The sequence below is a fragment of the Calypte anna genome, chromosome 26, assembly GCF_003957555.1.
Source record: "Calypte anna isolate BGI_N300 chromosome 26, bCalAnn1_v1.p, whole genome shotgun sequence".
Taxonomy (NCBI): Eukaryota; Metazoa; Chordata; class Aves; order Apodiformes; family Trochilidae; genus Calypte; species Calypte anna.
In genome coordinates this window covers 4,788,335-4,812,356 of record NC_044271.1, presented here as the reverse complement: position 1 = coordinate 4,812,356, position 24,022 = coordinate 4,788,335, and the positions used below count along the sequence as shown (strand labels likewise).

The 24,022-nt window shown below is 57.5% G+C and overlaps 2 protein-coding genes across 2 annotated transcripts in view; both read right to left on the bottom strand.

Annotated features, from left to right (window-relative positions):
• Positions 1-5,037: 5,037 nt before the first annotated feature.
• On the bottom strand, positions 5,038-6,676 carry GOLT1A (golgi transport 1A). The gene is given in 6 exon segments (XM_008499409.2): positions 5,038-5,324; positions 5,485-5,548; positions 5,702-5,747; positions 5,750-5,879; positions 5,975-6,066; positions 6,594-6,676. Coding segments are annotated over 6 exon segments (396 nt in total). The 5' UTR covers positions 6,619-6,676; the 3' UTR covers positions 5,038-5,285.
• Positions 6,677-8,047: 1,371 nt separating this feature from the next.
• The window catches only part of PLEKHA6 (pleckstrin homology domain containing A6), a 33,599-nt gene continuing 17,624 nt past the window's right edge, over positions 8,048-24,022 (bottom strand). Inside the window, 26 exon segments of the mRNA XM_030465473.1 lie at positions 8,048-9,389; positions 9,856-9,979; positions 10,620-10,721; positions 10,724-10,761; positions 10,858-10,991; positions 11,201-11,365; positions 12,616-12,693; positions 12,695-12,799; positions 13,378-13,487; positions 13,600-13,686; positions 13,689-13,725; positions 15,545-15,612; positions 15,615-15,683; positions 15,789-15,900; positions 16,243-16,338; positions 16,717-16,866; positions 17,059-17,076; positions 17,078-17,140; positions 17,548-17,616; positions 22,404-22,468; positions 22,471-22,665; positions 22,668-22,783; positions 22,785-22,910; positions 23,511-23,547; positions 23,550-23,928; positions 23,930-23,987. Of these exon segments, the coding sequence (XP_030321333.1) occupies positions 9,864-9,979; positions 10,620-10,721; positions 10,724-10,761; positions 10,858-10,991; positions 11,201-11,365; positions 12,616-12,693; positions 12,695-12,799; positions 13,378-13,487; positions 13,600-13,686; positions 13,689-13,725; positions 15,545-15,612; positions 15,615-15,683; positions 15,789-15,900; positions 16,243-16,338; positions 16,717-16,866; positions 17,059-17,076; positions 17,078-17,140; positions 17,548-17,616; positions 22,404-22,468; positions 22,471-22,665; positions 22,668-22,783; positions 22,785-22,910; positions 23,511-23,547; positions 23,550-23,928; positions 23,930-23,987 (2,593 nt within the window). The 3' untranslated portion in view covers positions 8,048-9,389; positions 9,856-9,863.

Here is a 24,022-nt window from a genome sequence, read left to right as displayed (position 1 = left end):
CCCGCTCTCCCGGGACCGGTGCCTCCTTTGCCAGCAGCTTCCTGGTGTCCTAGAGAGGAGGAGGAGAACGCTTTTATAGCCCGGGTTTCTGCAGCCCTGTGGGTTTCTCCTCCCCACCGGCCAGGGGAGGGCTGGGGGATCCCAGGCGCAGCAGGCCAGGAAGGGGCTGAGCACTGTGACAGTCCCCACAGAGGGTGCATGGCAAGGAGAGCTGCAAAGAGTCAGGAGCCACAACCCCAGGGGCCTCACGGTTAATTGCCACGTTTTGGCACCCGGGCATGGCTAATGAGGTGTGCGAGGGGCACGGGGCCAAATGCCTGCTGGTGTCAATCAGGAGATGGGAATAGGTGATGCTGGCTCAGGTCTGGATGGCAGTCTGGCCAAGGAGATGTCCCCAAGCTCTGTGCTGTGGGGGAATGGGGCTTTCCCCAAAAGGCCTGGGGGGTGGGAACAGCAAATGGGGGCTCAGCCACAGCATCCTCAGCCACTGACACCAAACCCCCCAGCTCCTTATGGGTGCTGCTCTGAGCACAACGAATGGGGGAGAAAAACCCTCCCAGCTCCATGGCACCAGTGAGAGAGCAGAGTCTGAATGCAGAGCTGGAGGCACAGAACAGCTAAACTCACTACATGCAAGACTGATGTATGAACATCCCCACAGCAGGGAGGAGGAAAGGGTCCATTCTCTATCCTGAGCTGCTGTGCCCACCTCTGCCCTGTGTTTTGTAAAGGAGAAGCTGCTCAAAGCCCCCCAGGGTGGGCTGCAGGGACCCCTTTATAGTGGGACCACCCCTGGGCCCCCTGCTCCTTGCCCAAGGTTCCCCAGGGTGGTGGGTGCTGGATCAGGCCTCACAGCTCTGAGCCCAGTGCTCAGCCTCAGGCAATCTCAGTGGGAAATGACTGCAAAGGTAATAAAAATGTTCTTGGGAAGAACCTGATGACACACTTGCCCCTGCCTCATACCCCCAGCTTCTCAAACACACCCCAAGCTCTTGCTGGGAAGAGGATTTATTTAGGGTGCTGCTGTCACCCATGTCCAGGGACACCAGTGCTGGGGGGTGGGGGAGGACATAACGAGCACACCCCACAACTACAGATGTCTCCCCAAAAACCAGGGCTTTGGAGCCCTCCTTCCCTGGGGGATTTTGGCCGAGGCGTTTGGAGCCAAGGGAAGCTTGACCTCGGTGGGCACTGAGGGGCTGACCCCGGGGGTTTTGAACCCCCTCTCCCCCCAGTCCTGACGTCTTTTCCCATGCTGAGCCCCGGGGCTGCGTCACTCGGGGACCCTAGTGGCCCTCCAGGTTGCAGTGAGGTGCAGAGGTCAGGAGGCAGCAGCCCAGCCTGGGAGATGCAGAGATGCAAGAGGAAGGCTGGCAGGGAGCCACCAGGCATAAATCCCCTTCCCGGACATCCCACAGGCTCTGCCAAGCCCCATTCCCCAAAGGAGAGGCTGGGGTGCAGTGTGACATCAAAGGAAAAGGGTCACCTAGCAAGGGAAGGTGGTCCCCAGGACCACGGGGGCAGTGGGGTTGCAGCATTTCCAGGTCCCCTTTGGCCCTGGCCGAGGACACACAGGTCTGCAGGAGCCCCGAGGAGTGTGAGATGCCCTGGGGCATGGCTCTCCCCCGGGAGGGCTGGATGGTTCCTCTCCTGAGGGACAGGCAGAGCAGGATGCAGCTGGGAATGGGGAAGGGCTGTGGGTACAGGAGGGGAAGGATGTTGGTACTGGGGTCCCCTAAAGGACAGCCCTTCCCTGCACCACACCCCCCTTGGAAGAAAAACCAAGGAATAAAGGGGCAAAACCAACTCAGCCACCCCCAGCAGAGAACCCAGTCCCTGGCTGGCAGCACCAGGGCATGAAGATGTCCCTGGACACAGGGGCACCTCCCCCCATGCAAGAAAAAACCCCACAAGGCATTTCCCCACTCCCCTCCTGTCGATGGGATGGAAAGGGCTTTAAATAACCTGAAATGGTTGTGGTTGTGCAGGGAGGAGGGCAGGAGCACCTCTTGGCTGGCTGGAAGGGCAGCACGGGAAGGGCATCCCCAGGGACATCAGCCAGCTCTGGGAAGAGGCTGATTTTATCCCCAGGGCTTTAGGAGACCCAGAGCTGCAAGGAAGATGCTGAACTCTTCCCATGCAGCCTCCCAGGATCAGGAAGTTCTTCCCAAAGCATCACTTCACCTGAATGCCGACCACTGAATGTGACAGGGCTACCAGGCAAGGTGACAGCCTCCTCCCGGGCTTCCCATCCTGCTGCAGTTTGCTGCAAAAGGGCTGGGGTTCCACAGCCTGTACAGAGCAGCTGATCTGCAAATAGCAGGGGAAGGCTCTTAAGTTGTTCCCCTGCCTGCTTTTCAAGAGTCAAATAATTGAGCTAAGAAATAGGAGATTCACGGAAAACGTTTTCCAGAAAGAAACAAATCCTTTTCTGCAATACAAATGTGTTTTTCTCTAGTATTGGGCTGAATGAGCCTGTTTCTTAAAATAAAAAGTGAAATATTAAGTACTCCTTCTCTAAATAGAACCATTAGGAAGTTTTAGTGAAAAGCTTGATTTCTGTAGGGATATTTCAGAACAGTAAAAAAGACGTAGATGCCTTTCTGTCCTTCCCACACATTTTACACACTTCTCAGGTTCATGAGTTTGTTGCTAATAAAAACCCAAGAGTTTTGCAAGGATCCACATTCCAGCTGACCAAAAAGCTCACTCACTAAAACAACTTTTGGGAAGGACTTGGAGGAGGCTCTGGATGGCACTGACACCGAGGGAATTGGCCATTGACGTCAGCAGAGCTGGGCTGCACCCAAAGTGTTTGCTTAAACCCCCAAGTGCTCTGGCAGGGCACAGGAAAAATGGGAATTTACTGAACTGGAGGAAAAACATTGCCCCACAAATAAAGTCTCAGGAACCCAGGCTGGGGTGAGCAGCCCCAGGTCCAGCTTTCTCCTGGCTGCTCCCTCCCAGAGCTATCCGCAGGTCACTTCAGAGCCTGATGGGCAATGTCCCCTGCCACCACCAAGGATCATGCTCTATCCTGGCTGGATTTTTCCCAGCAGGGTGAAGGGATGGGGCCACACTCCCTGCTCCTCCATGCTTGCTGCCATGGGGATGGGGGAGCCACATTCTCCTGCACACGAGGCTCCCAGGACCCCTCCTCTTCATTCTGGGAGAGCCCCTGAAGATGAAGCTGGCCCAGGAAAACTTGCTCTCCAGCCCACATTTTCAGCTGGGGTAGGCAAAGACAGGAATTGCAGCCAGGCACTCTGGGGGGCTGCAGCCCTTGCTTCCCTGTATGATGTCCAAGCCCATCTTTCTTCTTCCATCCCTCCTCCACAAGCAGCTGCCTGGATCTTCCTCCAGTCCAAACCCCTCCAATTTATCATCAAACTGGCCCTGAAGCCACCCTCTACCTTCCTCCTTTCCACAGCCAGGGTACCTCCAGCTCTTTTGTTTATATTTCCACCTTTGGAAGCCTCCTAACTGTGCTCTGTGCTCAAAGGAACCCCCTCAAAACCCAGCAGCAAGGGAAAAACTCCCCCTGAGCCAACCCCAACCCCTTCCCCCCAGAGATGTCACTTGGCTACTCCCACCTTGAGGATTTGTATCTGCTGGGGAGCTGGTCCTGGGCATTTTGGGTGCCCAGATGAGTTACCCAACATCAGCTGAGCTCCCAGAGCAGCTCCCAGCTCTGTTTGCACCCCACTGCAAAGGGTAAATTCCTGTTAAGTGCCACCAGGCACTGCCACCAGCTCAGTCACCTTGGGTTTCAATCAAGAGGGAAGAGGTTTAACTCAGACTCATTAATTAATTCTTGCAAGTTAAGGAGGGGATCTGCACAGGGACCAGCTTTGATGTGATTGCCTTGCTTTAATTAAGCTCCAACTTGCACCCGGCTTCCCCAGTGCACACAGAAACCTGGCTGATATCCACCCAGTTTGTGTCTCTCCTTGCCCAGACCCACTGAGTTATCCAACCAGTTCTCCAGCAGCCCTGGCTCTGCTCCTAGGGAGAGGACTTTCTCCAGCCCCAACAAAATAACTCCTTTAAAATCACCTGGTGTAAAGCTAGGAGGGACCTCTCTGCTTGTCCTTGGGTTCCTGCCCAGTGTGGATGTTCCTGCCCCTGGGAGTATCCAGCCCCTTACCCTGGGGATATTGATCCTCCAGAGCATCCAGGCAGGACAGGTCCAGCCCCCATCAGGGTTCAAAACAACTTGAAAGGGTCTTAAGGCCCAGTCAGCTCCAGAAGGGACACAGAGAGCACCTGGTGGGTGATGTGGTGTGATGGGTCCCCAGCATACAGGCCAGAGCAGCCCTTCTGTCCCAGCAGGCACAGGCTGGAAAGCAGCAGTTTCCCATCACCCTTCCAGCAGGTGAAAAGGTGCATGAATGCCATGGATGGAGCTGGATTCCTCCCTGGGTCATAAGCCATGATCCTGGCAGAGCTGCCCTGGTGTAGCCACTTATGATGGTGCTGGGTGGGCACAGGGTGCTGGAGATGTTTCCCTGCCTCAAACCCTGGCAGAGCTGTCCTGGTGCACACCACCACCACAGCTCCCACCAGCTCCATCCTGGAGGCAGCACCAGCAGCTCCAGCTCTGCTCCTTCCCCACCACATCCCACAGGAAAGAGGTGTCTGGGAAACATAAGTCCTGGTCCTCAGAGACACCACTGCAACCCTGCAGCTGCTCCAGCCGCTGCTCCCACCCCAACATCACCAACCCCAGATGCCATCTGCTTTTTCATGGTCACTGAATGTCACCAGGGGGATTTACTCTCTTCCTATCAGGTCATGAAACATTGATGTGGTTTAATGTGTGTTTTTCTAACCTGCCTGCCCCTTACTGCTTTTCCCTGGGGGTTCTGCTCTTCCCCAACCCACATCCCTGTGGGACTCTTCTTGGGAAGCTGCCTGAGGTTTCTGGCCGGGGCCACCACCATGGAAAGGTCCCCATGCCACCTCCAGCCATGGTGACACTAAGAGGAATCAGAGCTGGAGCAAGCCTTGAGCCACGGGAAAGGAGCACAGTCTGAGTTTGGTCTCCAAACCCACTTTTTAATTAAATCCTTCACCAATAGAAGACAAAAAGGATAAAATAATGCTGATGATTCCAGAAACCTGCCTGGCACAGCATCTGGGCTCCAGAGACCCCCTCAGAGCTGCTCACAGGAGCCCTGAGAGGAACCATCCCTGGAGTTGGGGTGGCTCCAGCCAGCACCTGAGGGTCCCAGGAAGCAGCAGCTCAGCTGGGGACAGCAATCCCACCTCCAGGGACTGCTCCATCACACCATGGAGCTGCTGCCTCCCACTTTCTGCAAGAGCTGCAAGAGGGACAGATCCTGATCAGCAGGAAAACTCTCCAGTGGATTCTCAGGGGACCTCCCCTGTCTGGTCCCACAGTGCTGGGTTGATGTGACCCATGGAGCACAAACCCCAAGGGTCACATCCACCCCAGAGAACCGTGCCCAGAGCTCTGCTCACCTTGTTCAGCACAGGGATGTTCACCAGTGAGCCCAAAAACCCAAAAGCCACCGGGAAAAACCCACTGCATAGAAACAAAACTCTGTTTAGCTCCGTGCCACAGGGTTGCTGGGAGGGGGAGCAGTGGGGACTCTGCCCAGCACAAGGATCCCTCAGCTTCTGCTCTCCAGCCAGGGCACCCAGACTGTGCTGGGGACCTGGGTGCTGTGGGACAGACCTGAAGAGGGTGATGAAGCCGTAAGCCTCCAGCAGCATGCCAAGAGGGGCCACCTCATGAGCACAATGAGGACCCCCCCAAAGAAGAAGCTGGAGCCCTTCAGCTTTGGTCTCTGGAAGAAGAAGGTGAAGGTCCTCCTGAAGCCAATGATGAAGACCAAGCCAGAGAGGAAGAGGATCTGGGAGGATGAAGGGGAGCAGGTCAGAGAAGTCCTGCCCCAGATGGACCCTTTGCCCCATCCCTTTGCTCCAGCCCCAGCCTCCCTGTACTCACATTCCCAAAAGCCAGGAGCACTGAGTCGAAATACAAGAGCATCCCAAAAAGGACAAAGAAGAGGCCAAAGCCAACCAATCCCACACCAATCCCTGTGGAGGACAGGAGAGCTGAGATTGGGGCTTGGACACTCAGGCTGTGGTCACCGCCCCCTTAGCACCTCCCTAGCTTTTTTTCCTCTTAGAAATGGGCTTTGGATTTCTCTCCAAAGCTTGGGAACAGTCTTTCCACCTGCCTGAGCCCTGGGGAGGCTGGTGGGTACCCCAGAAACTCCTCTGGGCTGCTGGATGAAGATTAAAGCACAAAGAAAAAAAACCAAACTGGAAGGTCCTCTCCAGCGTTTGTTTAAACAGCTGCCCAGAAGGTGTTGGTACAGGCAGTGGGTGGGAGAGGCCGGAGATGCTCCAGGTGACCCAGACACTTCCCCAGCCCCTTCTCCTTCTACAGACTTGGGGCAGATAGCGTGGACAAACCCAGCTCTTCCTGGGTCTCCCTACCCCAGGACCTCTCCCTACCCCAAGATTTCCAGCCTCCAGCCCTGGCTCAGCTCCAGGGAGCATCCCCACGGTGTGGGCAGCACCCTGGGGACAAGGCCACCCCAGCCCACCCACCCTCTTACGCTGAAAGTCGGACAGAGGAACCATCTTGCTGGCAGCAGAGGGACGGGGCCACCAGTTGCCACCACCGGCAGTGACCCTTGGAAAGGTCGTTAGTCCCCCTACGTCATCCTTGCAAATCATTAACAGCTTGGCAGCACCCACAGCATCTCCTGCCAGGGGGAGATGGTGGCTGCAGGGTGACAAAAAGGGACCTCTTCACCCCGTGTCCCTCAGGGAAGTCCCCAGTGACCAGTGCTGTGATTTAAGAACCTCTGTTCCCTGGTTTGCTGGGGACAGACATGTTTTTCATTCTACCTACAGCTAAAATCAGAGAATATTTCAGGTTGGAAAAGCCCCATCAAGTCCAAGCATCATCCCTGCTCCACAAAGTTCTCCCCTAAACCACATCCCCCAACATCTGAAGGACCCTGAAATCCCTCCAGGGATGGGGACTCCACCACCCCACTGGGCAGCCCCTTCCAGTGTCTCACCGCTCTTTCTGTGAAATTTTTTTTTCTCCTAATGTCCAGTTTAAACCTCCCCTGGTGCAGCTTGAAGCCATCACAAATGAACACCACTGGAGATTTGTTTACCCCCAAAATAAGGAGAGGGAGAAGCAGGTGCCTTGGCATGGCACGGGGTGACCCTTCCTTACCAGTTAAGGTCCTGCAGCCCTTTGTCACCCATCTCTTCAGTCTCGTACTGAAGCTGTGACCTCTGGTCACCTCTAGACAGAAGACACTGGCACCTCGTTGTTTCTGAGATACTTTTTATTTCTCTAACACTAGCAAAAAAACCCCAGAGGATAAATGTCTCCCCCTGCCCACCCTCCCCCCTGTGAATAAATAAGATTTCCTCCTGCTGCAAATCCTTCCTGGGTTACAAGTCACTGGTAGATGAAGTGTTGCGAAAAATAAGAACCAAAATAAAATTAAATCAGTTTTTTTTTGTTTGTTTGGTTTTTGTGTTGGTTTTTTTTTTTTTAAAAAAAAAAACCCACAACAAAATAATGATCACCAGGTTCCATACAATGCAGCTGGAGCTCACCAGGGGGGAACAGCAAGAGCAGGAGCACCAGGATGCTCCTCATCCCCTCTGACCCCCAGAACTGGGTCTGCCTGTCTCCCCGGCTACCCACCAGGCAGCCACCACCCTGGTCCCCAGCATGTCCCTGGGGGTGTTCCCACAGCCAATGTAAGTGGGGTTACACAGGCTGGGGGGCTCATCCCAGCCATCCCAGAAATAAATGCATCATCTCTTTCAAAACTTACAGTCTCTTTATATTTTATTTTAAATAAATTTGCTTTTAAGAAAAGCAGAAAATATATATATATTTTAAATAGTTTTTTTTTCTTTTCTTTTTTCTTTTTTTTTTCTCTGATAAATTGGGAAAGAATCTGCTTTTTTTTTTTTTTTTAACTCATTGTCAGGGCTGATGCCAACAACCCTGCAGTGAGAGAGCAGAGCACAAACCAGTACCTCCAGAAAAAAAATAAGAAAAAAAAAAAAGAAGAGAAAAAACAAATATAGATTTATATTATAAATGTATAATTTCCATAAAGCATATATTAAGGCATGTAATAGCAAAATAAAGGGCCAGCTTTATGAGCTAAGAGGGCTGCGGGAAGCTCGGGGCTCCTGGGATCCCACCAGTATTGCTAAATGGGGGGGCAAGGGGAGGGGGGGAGCAGGGGGCAGGGTCCTGGGGGGTGTCAGGATCAGGCCAGAGGAGAAAGCTGCAGCATGGGGGGGGCTCCACATCCCTTGCCCACCCCACCCCTGCCAAGCTGCAGAACCTCACCTGGCATCCCCCTGCCACAGCTCCTGGATCTCCCTCCAGCAAAGGCTCCACCTGCTCCAGGGACCCCAACCAAGGAAGGGCTCCTGGTGGGATGAGGAGCCAAACTTTCCAAGGGGCTGAGACAGAGGTGACGGGGCAGCTGAGGATGAGCCCCAAGCCCCTTTCCCTCCTCAACCTCACGCGCCACAGAGGGATCCCTGCCGAGCCCATGGCTTCACTGTTCCACCTGGTCCCACCTGGTCCCACCAGCTCCATGGGACATCCCCACCCCTTCCCAGACCTCATCCATGCCAGCAGGGCACCAGTGCCCTGGCCAGCTCTTGGACCATCCCTATCCTGAGCACACCTGTCCCGTCCGTGTCCTCCCTCCCATCCCATCTCCATCCATCATGTCCCCCACACAGTTCCTTCTTCTTCCTGCTGAGCCACCAGCACCAGGATGGGACAGCCCAGGCTCTGCTGGTGACCACCCCCAGGATGCTAAAAGCAGGTTCAGGGCACAGGGAGGGGAAGAGGAGCAGAGCTGGAGCATCCATGTCCAACAGCAGGTGGAAGCACCATCCATGATGGGCACTGACTGGTCTCCACCCAAAAGTGCTCCTTGACAGAGCTTTGGGAGACCAACGGGGAGTCCTACGCTCCCCCAGGGCTGCTCTGGCAGGGGATGGGCACTGTGGGGGGTGTCACCACCGCAGATGTCCCTGCCCAGCTGTCCACACAAGCCTGATGACCAGGACATCGCCGATCTGTCCCCCACGCCGGCTGGCTCCTGGGGGACCTCACTCCAGCAGAAGACCTCCTGGCACCCACGTCTCCTTTGGGCCGGGGCAGAGCTGCTGGTGCTGTGGGTGACCCGTGTCCTGGCTGGGCTGTGCTGGGTGGTCCCACCCTTGGAAGGAGGGAAGGGGTTCCAGGAGAACCGAAAAGGATGGCGAGAGGTTCGGTGTCATGTGTCGGCGCTCTAGAACGTGGCCCCCGTGGGACTTGGTGGCACCAGCAGCAGCCAGGGCTTGAGCTGGAGCGAGAGGAGAGCAGGGCTGTGCTCTGAGTGGGGTGGCCAGCAATGGGGCAGCCCCTCTGCCCACCCCACCACCCCCCTAACCCAAATTCAGCTCCATGCCCCCAACTGCCTGGAGGGGACCCCCGACCAAGCAAGGGGATGCTGAGTCCTCCCAAGTTCTGCAGCACACACCAGGGCAGGTGTCCCCCACAGCTTGGCCCCTAGACCACCCACCTCTTTCTCTCCATCTGGCGGCTTCCCTGCAGCTTGCTGAGCACCCCCTGCCCACCCCGGGGTCCCTGGCTTTGCCCTTGGAGGACACCTTGGTCCATGAGAGGAGATGGGGCTGACGTGGCTTGGGAGATGTTAGCTGGAGCAAGCAGCCATGGATGGACACCAGGGGCAGGAGAAGCACCCCCTTTCCTGGTCTCCCGGGGGATGGAGAGGAGATGGGATGAAGTAGGAGAGAGGAGGTGCTTACTTCATGGCTCAGACACGCATAAAGTGGCTGCTGTCGGCGCCCCGGGATGGTTCAGACGAGAGGGGGTTGGTCGGTGGAGTCGGGGAGGCTGGGGAGGTGGGAGGGCTTGGGGTAGCACATTGAGCTGGAAAGGAGAAATGGGAGAAGGGAGTGAAGAACACAAACTGCCCAGTGGCAGAGAGGGGCAGGAGGGGACCCAGCGAGAGGTTAGAGGAGGGGAGGGAAGGGAGAAGAAGGAAGGAAGGAAGGAAAGGAGGAAGCAAGCAGGGTCAGGACAAGCAGCCCGTGGCACGCACACGTGAGGTCCCCACAGAGCACCTCATGGACAAGGGATGGTGAGCCACCAGGGTCACACCTGAGGTCCCCACAGGATTCTTATGGATGAGGCACAGTGTGAGCCATGTGTGGACTCATGTGAGGTCCCCACAGGGCTCCTCATGGACAGGAGGTGGTGTGCCCACCATCCCCATATATCAGGTCCCCACAGGGCTCCTGAGGGACCAGGCACAGTGTGCCACCCCTCTCCCTGGGGCATAGCACACAGGACCAGGCACTCCCACCCTGTGGCCCCACGGATGCTTCTGAAAAGATGCCAAACCCACGCCTGGCTGAAGCCACTGCTCCATCCCATAAAGGGGACAGCATCCTGGGACTCATCCTGCACCCTGCCTGCCCTATCTGCCCTGCCCTCCACCCTCCTGCCCACTCAGCTCCCTGGGGTCTCTCTCTGGTGGGACTGACCCCCCTGTCCCCTCGTTTCTTACCCGAGAGCATGCGGCCCCGGCGGGAGGCTTCAGCAGCCAGGGCACATGAGATCTCAATCCTCTTCTCCTGCTCCTGCAGTTGGGTCTCTGGGTCCTGGGGGTGTCCACCTCCCCCTCACCCAGGGGGATGACGTTCTGCAGGCTGCACGAAGCACCCATCATCAGCACCTCTGACAGAGCCTGGGGTATGCTGGGTGCCCTCCCGGGGTGGCTGAGCTGAGGTCAGGGACCACCTCACCTGGATTTGGCAATGAGGGTTTTGATCCTTTCCACTTTCTTCTGCTTCTCCTTCATCTCCTCGGGGCTGAGGGGTGTATCAGGCTCCAGCTCCACGTACCGCTCCGGGATGAGGACCTTGTCTGGCGTGGAGAGCTGGGGACAGCACCCACAGCTCTGACCCATCCCTGCTCCATCACCCTCCTGGACAAGAACAACCCTTGGCCAAGCTTAGCCAGTGGCTCCAGGATGGATGCAGGATGATGGATCAAACCCCCCTGCCCCCAATGCAAAGTGTGGAGGAAGGGATGCCCCACACCCAGGCTGCCAACCCCCCCCCCCCCTCAGGACCATCCTGTCCTCACCTCCTTGTTGATGTCCACGTTGTAGTGCTGGGGCTCCAGCTCCATCTTGCGCAGGCGGGCGATCTCCTCCTGGGGTGTCTCATGGACCTTGCTGGGGTCCTCGGAGCGCAGCGCTGCCTCCAGGTCCAAGATGTCCACCTCGTGGATGCTGCGGTGCCGACGGACCTGGTGGGGACCCCAGACCCACTGAGACCCCACATTGGGATGTCACACTGTCTCCTTCTCCAGCCCCTCAGTGTCCCCTCTGCTCCATCCAAGTGTTTGCAGTGTTTCCAGAAAAGGGCAACAAAGCTCATGAGGAGCCTGGAGGACAAATCCTGTGAGGAGCTGAGGGAGCTGGGGGTGTTTGGTCTGGAGGAGGTGAGAGGAGACCTCTCTGCAACTGCCTCAAGGGAGGTTGGAGTGAGGAGGGGAAAAGCCTCTGCTCCTGAGGTATATGATAGGAGCAGAGGGAATGGATGGAAGCTGTGCCAGGGGAGGTTTAGGTTGGATGTTAGGGAATATTTCTTCACTGGGAGGGTTGTCAGGCATTGGGATGGCCCAGGACAGTGGTGAAGGCATTTAATGCCTGGAGGCATTTAAAATGTGTTTGGAGCTGGTCCTTAAGGACCTGGGTTAGTACTTAGATTATGGTGCTGGTCTAAGGTTGGACTGGATGAGCTTGGAGGTCTCTTCCAACCTCAACATTCTGTGATTCTCTCATCAGGGACTTCAGGAACCCTGCAAAGCAAAGGCTGGAATGCCCCAGCCCTGTGGTCAGCAAGGGGACTCACAGAATCACAGAAACTGTGGGGGTTGGAATGGAACTTCTGAAAATCATCTACTCCAACTCCCCTGCTAGAGCAGGTTCACCAAGGGCAGATCACACAGGAACATGTCCAGATGGGTTCTGAATCCCAGAATCATTTGGGTTGTTAAGGACCTCTGAGATCATCAAATCCAACCCTTGATCCATTCCCCCCATGGTTCCCAGCCCATGGCACTCAGTGCCACATTCAAGCTCTTCTTAAAAACCTCCAGGGATGGAGAATCCACCCCCTCCCTAAGCAGCCCATTCCAATGTCTGAGCACCCCCTCTGGAAAGAATTTTTTCCTAATATCCAACCTAAACCTCCCCTGGTAGGTCTTAAGTCCATGCCCTCTTGTCTGACTGATGGAGTAGAACCCGACCACCCCCTGGCTCCAACCTCCTTTCAGGGAGTTGTAGAGAGTGATGAGGTCTCCTCTGAGCCTCCTCTTCTCCAGATTGAACACCCTCAGCCCCCTCAGCCCTTCCTCACCGGACTTGTGCTGGATCCCTTCACAGCCTCCTTGCTCTTCTCTGGAAGGGGATGGAGACCCCACCACCTCTCTGGGTGTCCTGTTCCAATGCTGTTACTCTAAAGATGTTTTTCCTGATGCTCAGGCTGACTCACCACCTTGTAGGAGGCAGGTGCCTTGGTGCTGGGGGTGTCAGGCTGCTGGGTGCTGGGGAGCTGCAGGCTGCGACGTTTTCTCCTTCATGGAGCCACTCTGGTGCCGTTTCATGCGGTCAATCTGCTCCTCCACACTCATCTTCACCTTTGTCTCAGTGGCAAACACAGCACTTTTGGGACGTTCCTGAGGAGACCACAACCCCACGCTCATGGACCCCCTGCCTGCAGCAAGGTTTACCCCAAATCTTTGGATCCCAGAGTGGTTTGGGCTTAAATATGGTCAAGGACACCTCCCCCAGCCCAGGGTGCTCCAAGCCCCATCCAACATTCAACACTGCCAGGGATGGGGCAGCCACAGCTTCTCGGGGTGACCCTGGGCAACCAGGGTCCAACCACCCTCTCAGTGAAGAATTTCTTCCTGATGTCCAACCTCAATCTCCCATCCCCTCCTCAGAAACCTTTTGCCTTTAGCACCACAGCTCCTGCTCCAACCCCAGAGCTTTTGCTGCCCTCACCCTCCCTGACCCCACATTTCAGATCTGCTCAGCACATTTCCTCAGTGTTTCACAGAGTGTTTGCTTTGTTAGGAGACAAAATGAGGTCTTGGGTGGCTGAGCCCTTGTTACTTCTTCTCACCATCCTCACACCAAGGAATTTTTTCCTAATGTCTAACCTAAAACTCCCTTCATCCAGTTCAAAGCCACACCCCTTGTCCTATCACTCCGTGTCCTTCTCCCCACAACCCCTCAACTCAAATCCTACCCTGGAGCTGATCCCGTTGGCCATGGGACCAACACTCCTCCTTGGCACACCGACCGTGGAAACCACCTCCTCCTCTGCTGGGGACTTGGTCCTGGGGGGGACGATGCCCACTGTGGAGCAAACCAAAAAGTCAGCTTGAACCCACCTGGAGGACCAAGGGACAAGACTCCTGCCATGCCCACGGTGCCTGCTGGAGCAGGACCCATCACCCTGGTGCCCTACCCTTATTTAGAGCCGTTTGCTTCTCCATCTCCTGCTCCTGCCGGCTCTGTGGGAGCCCCTCAGGTGGGGGCCAGGATGGGATGGTCGCTGCATCTCCTTCTTGCTCTGCTCGAAGCTTGGCTTGAGCTGCAGGGGGGTAAAAGAAGGTCCTGGTGACCCCTGTCCTGCCTGGGGACTATGCTCTGCCTGGAGACAGACCCCGCAGCCATGGGGGGACACAGTCAGGTGGTCCCAGCCCTCCCCAAATGTGAGGGTAAGGTTCTGGTAAGGTTCTGCAGCTCTTGCCCCTGCTATGCATCAGCCCATCAGGGCCAGGCTCCCATCACTGTTCCCACAGGACAGGTTCCTCCATGGGAAAAGGGGTGACAGTCCTGCCACAGCTCAGGGGTGGCACCTGGGAGCTCCAGGATGGGGACACCTCAGCTCTGTGCTGACCTCCAGCAAAGTCAGGGACAGAAGTATCCTTCCCTGATATTTCTCCTTGCCCCTTCCCTGGTGATATACAAACCCCACCTGGACGTGTTCCTGTGTGAGCTGCTGTAGGTGACCCTGCTCTGGCAGGGGGGTTGGACTCAATGTTCTTTTCAGGTCCCTTCCAACCCCTCATTTTCTATGATTCTAAGTCAGGGGCTGACACTGTGCAGCAGCTGAGAGCAAGCAAAGGGACCTTTTGGGGTTCTTTCCCTCCTGCATCCCCCAGGCACAGCCTGGGACCCCCACACTGCTGCTTTGGTGGTGGGACAACCAAGGGGGACAGGAACGAGTCCAGGAGACCACTCTGACCCCCATGCTGCTGCAAGGACACTGGTGTCCAAACCCCCTTGTTGGGAGCACAGCTGAGGCATCACCAGGACTTCCCAAATCCAGGTTTTCTCATAGTGGGGCAGGAGTTGGGGGCCACCCCCAATGGGCATTGCTCATCGATCCCGTGGGGAGCGGTGCAGAAGGAGAGTGAGAGAGGTGAGGGCAGAGGAGAGCAGAGGGACAGACACATCACTGGGGGCTGCAGCAGCTTTGGGGGCTGCTCAGGACAAATCTGCCCCTTTCCTTGTCCCGAGGTGAGCACCGGGCACCCAGCAGGGGACAGAAAAGCCATGGCAGGGCTGCCAGGGTTGGAGGATGCTGCCCATTGCTCCCTTTGGAGATGTTAGGTAGCAGCCCAAGGTTGCTGTCCCCCTAGCCAGGTGCCACCTCCAGCTCTGTCCCTGGCCACCTGCCAGGTGATGTCTTCAGGGGAGGAAGGTTTTCAGTACCTGTCCCCTCTTGGCCTCGCTGCTTGGCTGCCAGGCAGGGGACGTGGGGCACGGGCAGAGGTGGCTCTCGCTGGGGAGCGGAGGGACTGTCGGAGGAGACTCCAGGGGGATGTAGGACTTGGGGAGGGGAGGTCGAGGTGGACCTGGTTCCTGGGGTGGAGAGAGTGTGAGAGCAGAGACACTGAGAGCCAGGAAGGAAGAGAGAGTTAGGAAACAAAAAAACCCAGATGGAGACAACACACATTGGAGGAGCTGAGCCAGGGAGGAGGGAGAGCAGCACCATTCTTGCAGTGTCCCCATGCATGGTGGGACCCAGGGGCTGCCCAAACGAGGGGCTGGCAGACCCCAGGAGACATCAGCATCACCACTGCACAGCTGGGTGGGTGGGTATTCCCCAAATTCCACCTTAAATTTCACGTGGGTGAAGGTGAGAGCGGTGCGAGGGGACCACGGTGGCAGCAGGAGCTGGTCCTGAAGCCAAGGGTTTGATGCAGGAACCCAAAGGCTGCAAAGCACTTGCAAGGACCACGGACCCAGATGTCACCAGAGGACACCACAGCCCCTGTGTGTGCTCAAAACTGTGCCCCCAGGCAGAGCCACAGGGAAATCCAACCATGCTCTGTGCCTGGTGCCCACCTGCCAGCCAGGCTGGGGACCTGATGGTAGCCAAGGGACACTCCCAGCTCACTCACCTCACCAGGTCCTGGCTTGGTGGGTGAGCCCTGGGAGCCAGAGATGAGGGAGAAAGGGCTGAGGGGCTGGTGATGCTGGCTGAGCTCAGGGGGCTGGCGGGGCTGTTGGAGCTGTACGTCCCTGAGGGGCCAAGGGCCACTGTGGAGAAAAGCAAAAAGAAAATGTGAGCCCAGTGGGTGTTGCTGGGGATGGACCCCACGCTGGGGGTTGTGCTGGGCGAGGGCAGGGATGGGCCCTGCTCACCTCTGTGTTTGGCTGTGTCCGTGCCACGGGATGGGTTGTTCTTCCTCAGCCCCTCCATCACGTCCTGGATCCTCCAGATCTCCTTCTGGATCTGCCGGTTGAGCATTTCATTCTGGAGGGGACAAAAGGCACCAGTCAGAGGGGCTCCCAGCCCTCTTGTAACTCCACTGCTCCCCATTCCTGCTGGTCCCCATTCTTGCTGCACACCATCCCCACTGCACCCCATCCCCGCTGCACCCCATCCCTGCTGCACCCAATCCCCACTGCACCCAATCCCTGCTTCACCCCATCCCTGCTGTGGGATCCAATGGGTGTTCAGCGAGTCAGACACTGCCCAGGGATCCTCAGCCATCACACCCCCAGCTGACCTCCTGCCCAAACTGATTCTGTGGAGGGGAACCCAGGGGGCTCCCAACCCAATGGGGGGACCCTGAACCCTTGGGGTCCTGCTCACCTGGATGTCCAGGTTCAGCTGTTCCCAGAGGTCATCGTGCAGGGCAGACACTTCGGTTTCCAGGTTCTCGTACTCAGCAGTGCTGTTAGCCAAGGCCTGGAAGGGAACTGGGGGGTTGGGAGGGAGTCTTTGGCTGGGTTTTTCCCCCCATCTGGCAGCAGCTATGGCCAGGGCAGGGTGGGCGCACTCGGGAAAGCTGCTGCACCCAACCCACCCTGAGCAGTAGTGGGGCTGGCAGCAGGGGGGGGTTGGCTCGTTTAGGACCCCCAGCCAGCCAGGGGATTTCCCTTTTATTTTTTAACAGGAAAGGAGAAAAGGGACGGTGGTGAGAGGGTGAGACATCCCGGCTGCCTGGAGACTGGGTGGAGCTGGGGAGGAGCTGGGGAGGCAGGAGCTTGGGAGGCAGGAGCTGGGGGAAAGTGGGGGGAACTGGGGGGGGTAGCTGGGGAGAAGCTGGGGAGGCAGGAGCGGTACCGTGCTGGCCTGGGACAGCTCCACACGGATGTTGATGAGCTGGTTCTGCAGAGATTCCTTCTTGTGCAGCAGCTTCTCCGGGTAGGCAGGTTGGCTCCCGAACATCTCCAGCTCCTGGTGGGTCCCCATCAGGGCACTCTCCAGGCTCTCCTGAGGAGACAGGAGGGAGATGAAGCCAGGAGAGCCCAACTCATGCAGGAGCTGAGCTCCCAGGACCATGGCATGGCCAGGGCATCTCCCTCGGCTCAGGACATGTCACCTCCTTGCCCACAAAGGGACACGGCCATCACCTTGCAGCCAGGTTTCATCCCTGGAGGGCCTCCTTAGCCACCTACCACATACCTTCTCTGCTCGGAGCTGCCTGCACCAGCCTCTCCTGTTCCCGCAGCACTTTGTTCTGCTCACAGAGCTTCCCTAGCAGCTTCTGTCCCCGGGAGGGAAAAAGAAAAGAAGGAGAGGATGAGAGTTCATCCTTGGGAGTGCACAGGCTGCAAAGAGGTGATGGGATGGCAGCCAGGACAATGTCCCACAGGGTTGGTTTGATGGGACGAGTGCTTCCTGGTGAGGGTTTCCAGCCCTCCTGCCCCTCATTGCAGGGACTTCAGCCCTGGCCAGGGTGCCACTGGCCAAAAGTGGACATGGGCCAGGCCAAGCAGTGAAACTGAGTGGAGGATTTAGTCCCTGGACTGCACAGACCATGCTGGGGAAGCACCAGGTCCCTGGAGGAGCACCTGGCATAGATCACTCCATGGGGACAGCAGTCCCTGCTGGGGGACACAGGGACAGCAGCCCAGGGCAGGGCAGGGACACAGGGTGGATGTTTGCTCTTACATCAGTGTCCTGCTCGCTGATCTTGTAGGTGTGCAGCGTCTCCCTGTAGGGCTCTGGGAATGGTGTCACCTGCAAGGAGAGCCTGGGGTGAGCCCAGGAGCCCCTGGGGACAGCGAGGTCCCAGCCCCTCTCTCCCCCACCCCCATGAGGGAGGAAAAGGGGAGGTGAGAGCTGAGACTCCCGGGGTGTTGGGTGCTCCCTGCATAAGTGGGGAGGCAGCAGGTGCTGAGGTGAAGGCAGAACCTCCTGTCCCATTCCCAACCCCAGCCAGTGCCCGGGGGTTGGATTGAGCTGTGGGAATGAGACTGAGACAACCTCTCCAGGACACCTCTCCAAGACACAACCTCTCCACAGGGCATCCAGAGATGAGTAAGGAGATTCCTGGTGCATCATTAACTGCCTGGTGTAGAACTGCCACCATTTTCCAGGCAGGGGGAAACAAAGGCCCAAAGATTAAGTTGTTAATCCCACTTAGCAGAGTGGAAACACCTATAAATCAGCAGCTGCCTGTTTACCATCCAGCTTCTCTTGTGAGTCATTTTCCATTCCTGGAAATCTACATCACTAATGAGACCTCACCAATTAATACTCCAAGATCTCAAGATGAAAGGAGTAAGATAGGAAGAAGGGGATCATTTGTTATTGCTAGAAAGCAAGATGCTACTTTAGAGCCATTTAAACCCATCTGACAATGCAAATAGACCTGAACTGGGGAAATGCCCAGCCCAGGGGATGGGGATGCTGCAAGGAGCCTGCCCAGCCAGAGCATCTCAGCAGCTCCAGTTTCCCACTCCCAGCAGATGAAACAGGCATCTTTCCCTCCTCGGAAAATTGCTCAGAAGATGCCCATGGAGGGGCCTCAGGACCCCTCTGCCCTGGGCTGGCAGCATGATGGGACCTGGGGACACATTCCCAGGTGATGGGGCCTGGCTGTGCTCCAGGGTCAGCCAGGACATCCCAATGCTTTCATGGCCTCTCTGTGCTGGGGAACAGAAGCACTCAAAACTTCAGAGGGCAAAGGCTGTTTCCTCTCCCTGATACAGGAGTTACTGCTTTTTTTTTGTTTAAGAGCCTCAGGCTAGATTCCTGTCTCTAAATCATCCCAAACCTTCTCCTTGCCTCACCAACTCACAGAGAGTGAGCAAAGTGCCTGGAGTTCAACACCAAGGAAGAGGAGAGCTCGGGATTGCTGCATCCCCACCTTGTGCTAACACAGCACAAGGATTTGCCAGGTTTTAATGGCTCATGGATGGATTAGCAAAGCCTATGATGACCCCAGCAGGTCCCCCAGAGCGTGAATGTGCTGGAGCCGCATGGATGCTGACATCTGCATGAGTGGAAATGGCAGAGGTGACCTCGAGGATGGAGCAGGGGGCAGCTGGCGTGGCTGCCATGCGTGGCCCCGCCAGCCAGAGCCTTACTTGCATGTAGAGCTGAGCCCTAGGGAGGAGGTCTCCACCATCCTGTTTTCACCATACTGATCAGGGTTCGCTCTCACTCATCTGTGCAGAGAGGGAAGAAAGTGGAGAGGTCACAGAGCTGTGCCTGTGTGCTGCCTGCTCGGGTGCCTCGGAGCAGCCAGGAGACTTGGTCCAGGAGCCCTCAGGGCATTGGGCTGCAAGATTCCATCTCCAGAAATTGTCCCGGAGGCTGCGTGGGGAACGCTCCACCCTGGGGGCTGCTGCTGCTGCTCTGCTTTGTGCACTCAAGAGCATCCTGGGCTGGTTGCATGCCCTGCAAACTTTGTTGAGGGACAAGACAGATAAAAACCGAGCTTGCTAGGATCTGGGTGGCAGCAAACTGCACAGACAGACACAAAATACCATGGAGACGGCCCGCGGCTGCAGCACGGAGTGGTTCCAGCAGACACACGGACAGACTCTGCTAACAAAACCCCCGGGTGCCCTGTCCACGGAGCAGGGCTGGGGTGGCTCAAAGGCACAGACGAGCTCAGGTCACAGGGGAAGGTGACAGAAGCCTGGGGCTGGGGACAGCAGTGTCCCCCTCTCCAGTCCGGCAGCCTCGAGCAGTAGAAGCGGGTGGGAATGGGGTGATCCTGAGGAGCTGGTACATGGTGGATGTGCTGCTGGGCATGGCAAGGATGGGACAGTGCCCAGCAGACCTGTCCCCTCCCCAAAGCCACTAGCAGCATCACTGCCCCAAGCTGTGCCCAGCCCTCCAGGGCACCTGGACCAACCCCGATCCTGGGGTCTAAGGGGTGAGGAAAGTTAAAACACAAACCAGGGACCAAACCCTGAGTGTGGTGTGTGTGTGGGGGGGGGGGTGAGCAAGTTGGGGGGCAGCCGAGGAACCGTCCCCACCACCTGACAAACACCGTGAGAGAAAAATACAGAAGTGAGCTGCTTGAAAAGAGATGCTCGACAGGCAGCGTCACTCCGAATTAGCCTCTCCATGGGGCAGCAGGAGAGGAGGAGGAGGAGGAGGAGGAGGAGGAGGAGGAGGAGGAGGAGGAGGAGGAGGAGGAGGAGGAGGAGGAGGAGGAGGAGGAGGAGGAGGAGGAGGAGGGAGAGGGAGAGGGGGAGGGGGAGGGAGGGGGAGGGGGACGGGGAGAGGGAGAGGGACGAGGGAGAGGGAGAGGGAGAGGGAGAGGGAGAGGGAGAGGGAGAGGGAGAGGGAGAGGGAGAGGGAGAGGGAGAGGGAGAGGGAGAGGGAGAGGGACAGGGAGAGGGAGAGGGAGAGGGAGAGGGAGAGGGCGGGTGGCTGCCGATTGGCTGTGAGATAATCCAGAGAACTTCTAGTGAGGCGAGTGCTCCGGCCTGGCCTTGGCATTGCTCCAAGGCAGACACAGATCCTGGCGATTACTGCACCAATGGAGATTTGCAGACTAATGAGATTTGTCTCCGTAGCAGCTCCTTTAGTCCAAGCTTGGCTTTGCAGGCAAGAACCTGGGACTGCAGCAACTGCCCGACAGCTCCTGTCTCCAGCTTTCACTTCAATCAGTGCCTGTCGGTTCCACCCCACCATCCTGGGGCTCTTTCCCAGCTTGATTGCCCCCGACCCCACCCCTGGGGTGAAGCCTGCTCATGGTTTTCCTCCATGCAACAAAACCCTGGGAGCTGCTGCCTCACCCCAGCCCTGCAGCAAACCTCTCACCTTCCAGGAGGAACAAGGCCAGAGCATCATCAACCAAACCACCCCATATTCATGCCAGCTCCCCACAGCTCACCCAGCATGGGGGGGCACCAGCCCCAGGACCCCCCCAGCATCCCAACTCCCACTGATTGCTGCAGCCACTGCCAGGGGTGGGGACACACCATGGGCCCATACTGGTGTCCCCACCACCCCAGCCTGCAGACCAACCGAGGAGGGCTTTCAGAGCCACTGCCTCCCTGAGACCCCCAGGCAGGTGGGAATTTCCCCTGAGACACTCCCACCACTCTCACACTGTCACGGGGAACTTTTTCTTTCAAGCAATGAGCGACCCTACGGATGGAGAGGATGGAAAAAGCAACCCAAGACGACTGGTGCTGGTTTAATGCCAAGAAGGGTGAGGATGGATGTTAGGGGATGAGGATGCCAGGACAGGGCACACAGGGAGGTAAGCAGTGTGAGGTTTTGCAGCCAGCTCTGCCTACCTGCTGGTCCAAATACTCTAGGTTTCTTTGCAACTGAAGGTCTAAAAGTTCATCCTGCCAGGAGCCAGCAGGCATGAGGCAAGAAACGAACACACAACAGATAAAAGAAGAAGCAAAGCAGTTAGGTGGAAGGCTACAGAAATGCAAAAGAGCTCTCCAGCATGGAGCCGGGAGAGCTGCCAGGGATGTGGCCCTGTGGGTGACCTTTTCTCCTCCCAGCTCTCCCTCCCTGCCCTTCCCCTGCCTCCTGTGGCCAGCGAGGATGGATGGCAGCATGGGTGGCTGATGGTGATTCCTGCTTCTCCCAACAGCTGGTCCTGACCCCTGGTTTTGGGGACCAACCTCTGCAGGGAGTGACCTCCTCATCTCACCAACCCCCCAGCTCCAACCCTCAGTGCTCTGAGGGGAAACACAACGCAGGAAAAAGCAGAAGCCGTAGCCAGAAGTGAGGAAGCAAGAGGGGGAGAGGTGCAGGGTGGGTGCCAGCCTCAGCCGGGACTACCCTGAGGGTGACAAGCCTGGCCCAGCATCCTAGGGAGTACAGGTGGCAAGGGTGTCCACATCCTCATTACCTGGGGGGGCTGCAGGACAAGGGGACTGGGGGCTTTTCCCACAAGGATTTTCCTTCTGGTATGGCCAAGAAGATCCAGAGACATCAGTAAAAGAATGTGTGGTCCTGACCTGTCCCAGAGCAGCCCGGCTCTGACCCCCAAAGCTGCCCCTGGGTTCCTCCTCAGCCATCTGAGCAATGACTCTCGAGCTAGCCACTCCTCTGGGGGGGTATTTTGTGCACCCTGATCCATGGGGTTCACCTCACCACCCATACAGCACCCCCCATACGTACCATTTTTGTCATGGACAGTGGGAGATGCTGGGTAGTGGTAAGGGATACATTCCTGCTGGGAATGGGCCGCCTGTCACCCAGGATAGTCATACTGGAGGAGAGAGGAGACCCCCACCCCAAAACCAGAGACACGTGAGAAGGGTGTGAGAGGCCAGAGAGGTTGCAAGGACCTGAGCAACCTCATCCCCATCCCATCACCTCCTTGCTCCATCCCTCCGGGGGCAGCCAAAAGGGAACAACCCACCCTGGGCAGCTTTTGCAGGATGGCAAGAGGGAAGCTAAAGCCATCAGCTGCTCCAAGCCGTGCACTCAGTGGTGTTTTAAGGCCAGGCTGTGCATGCGAGGGGACAAACTATGGCCGCACATCCCTCTCCTGACACCCCCAGTGAGGGCATTCCAGCCCCAGGAGTGTTTACCTTTGGAGAACTGATGGATCTCCTCATCACGAAGGTGGTGGGGTCAGCATAAATCTCCTCTCCCCGGGTGGCAGCCGCTCAAAACGGGCGCTGGGTGAGCGGACCGGGGAGTAGACCCGTGCCCGGGTGTAGGAGCCCTGGCTGGGGGAGCGGGGCACAGAACGGGAACGGGGCTGCAGGGACATCCGTCGCAGGGACCCCGAGGCTGCGTCCACCTCGTCCAAATAACTCGGTTGCCTCCCAGGACTGGGCAACCAGAAGGGACATCTTGTCGGCCAAAAGTGGGGTGTTCCTTCCAGTCCCGGAGCTGGTAGGTGCCCCCGTTGCGGAAAGAATGCCGTTTGTCCTCCAGGGGCCAGGGGGGGCTGACCCGCTCGTAGGGGGCATGGAGCAGATGCTGTCGGGCGCACACCGGGAGGGTAGTACTGGTAGTCCTCAGGGTACTGGGGTGAGTAGGGGGAATAGTAGTCAGGCACCCGGCGAGAAATGGGGTAAAACCTGGTGGGGCTGGAGGAGAGAAGAGAGAGGAGAGAGCTGGGCTGGTGGCCAGGCAGTGCCTGGCCCCTCACTCCGTATCCAGGGGCTGGCATCTTCCCAGGAATGTTGTGGTGGTCTCCCCTTCAGGTATCCCTTCCTCCCAGGACCCCAGGGTGGTCTTCCCTCCTGGCATTCTTCCTCCCATGACCCCATAGTTTGTTTCTCCTAGTAGCATCCTTCCTCCCAGGACCCCACAGTGGTCTCCCCTCCTGACATCCCTCCCCCAGGGACCCCTCCATGTCCCCTCCTGCCATCCCTCCTCCCAGGACCCCGTGGTTTTTTTCCCTTCCTGCCATCCCTCCTCCCATGACCCCACAGTGGTCTTCCCTCCTGACATCCCTCCTCCTAGGGACCCCTCCAAAAACCCACCCTGCATGGTTTTTTGGGTGTCCCCTTCCCAGCTCACACCTGGCACACATGAACAGCCCCAAAAGGAGACTTCCTAACCCCAGGAGGGTAGAAAGCAGATGGAAAAGGAGAAAAACATTCCCAGGGCACTGCTTGAGGGGCAGCCCAGGAGAAAAGGAGCCAGACCTTTCCCCCCCTACCCTTTTGCCTCCCCTCCCTCACCTCCTCAGCTCCTCGGGGGGCACAGTTCCCCGGCGGAGTTCACCCACTGCTGCAGTTGGGTCATGGAGCTCTTGCGCTGTGCGATCTTCTCGGGTTGGTGCGGGGGCAATGCTGCGGCGCTGGGCCAGGCTCTCCCCATCAGGGGGAGGTAGGCAGTGCTGCCGGGGCGGCTGGGGGATGAGTAGGGCCACCCATTGGGCTGGGGTGGCCGCTCCGAGCTCACCGGGACCCGGGATACCTCAGGGTACGGGCTGCCGGGCTCCGAAGGCAGCTCCTGTCCAGCGATGCCGTTGGCTTTGGCCAAGGGCTCCTTCTTGCTCTCCATCCTCTCAGTTTTCCTCTCCATCTTCTCCGAGCCACGGCCGTCGCCTTCCCCCCGGGTCTTGGCCTCGGGGTCAGCTTTGGGGTGGGTGGTGTTGCGGTGGAGGTGGTGTGATGCTTGCTGGGGGGATGTTTTCTGAGTCTGGCTTCTCGTGCCTGGTGGGTGGTGAGACGAGAGAGAGGGTTAACCC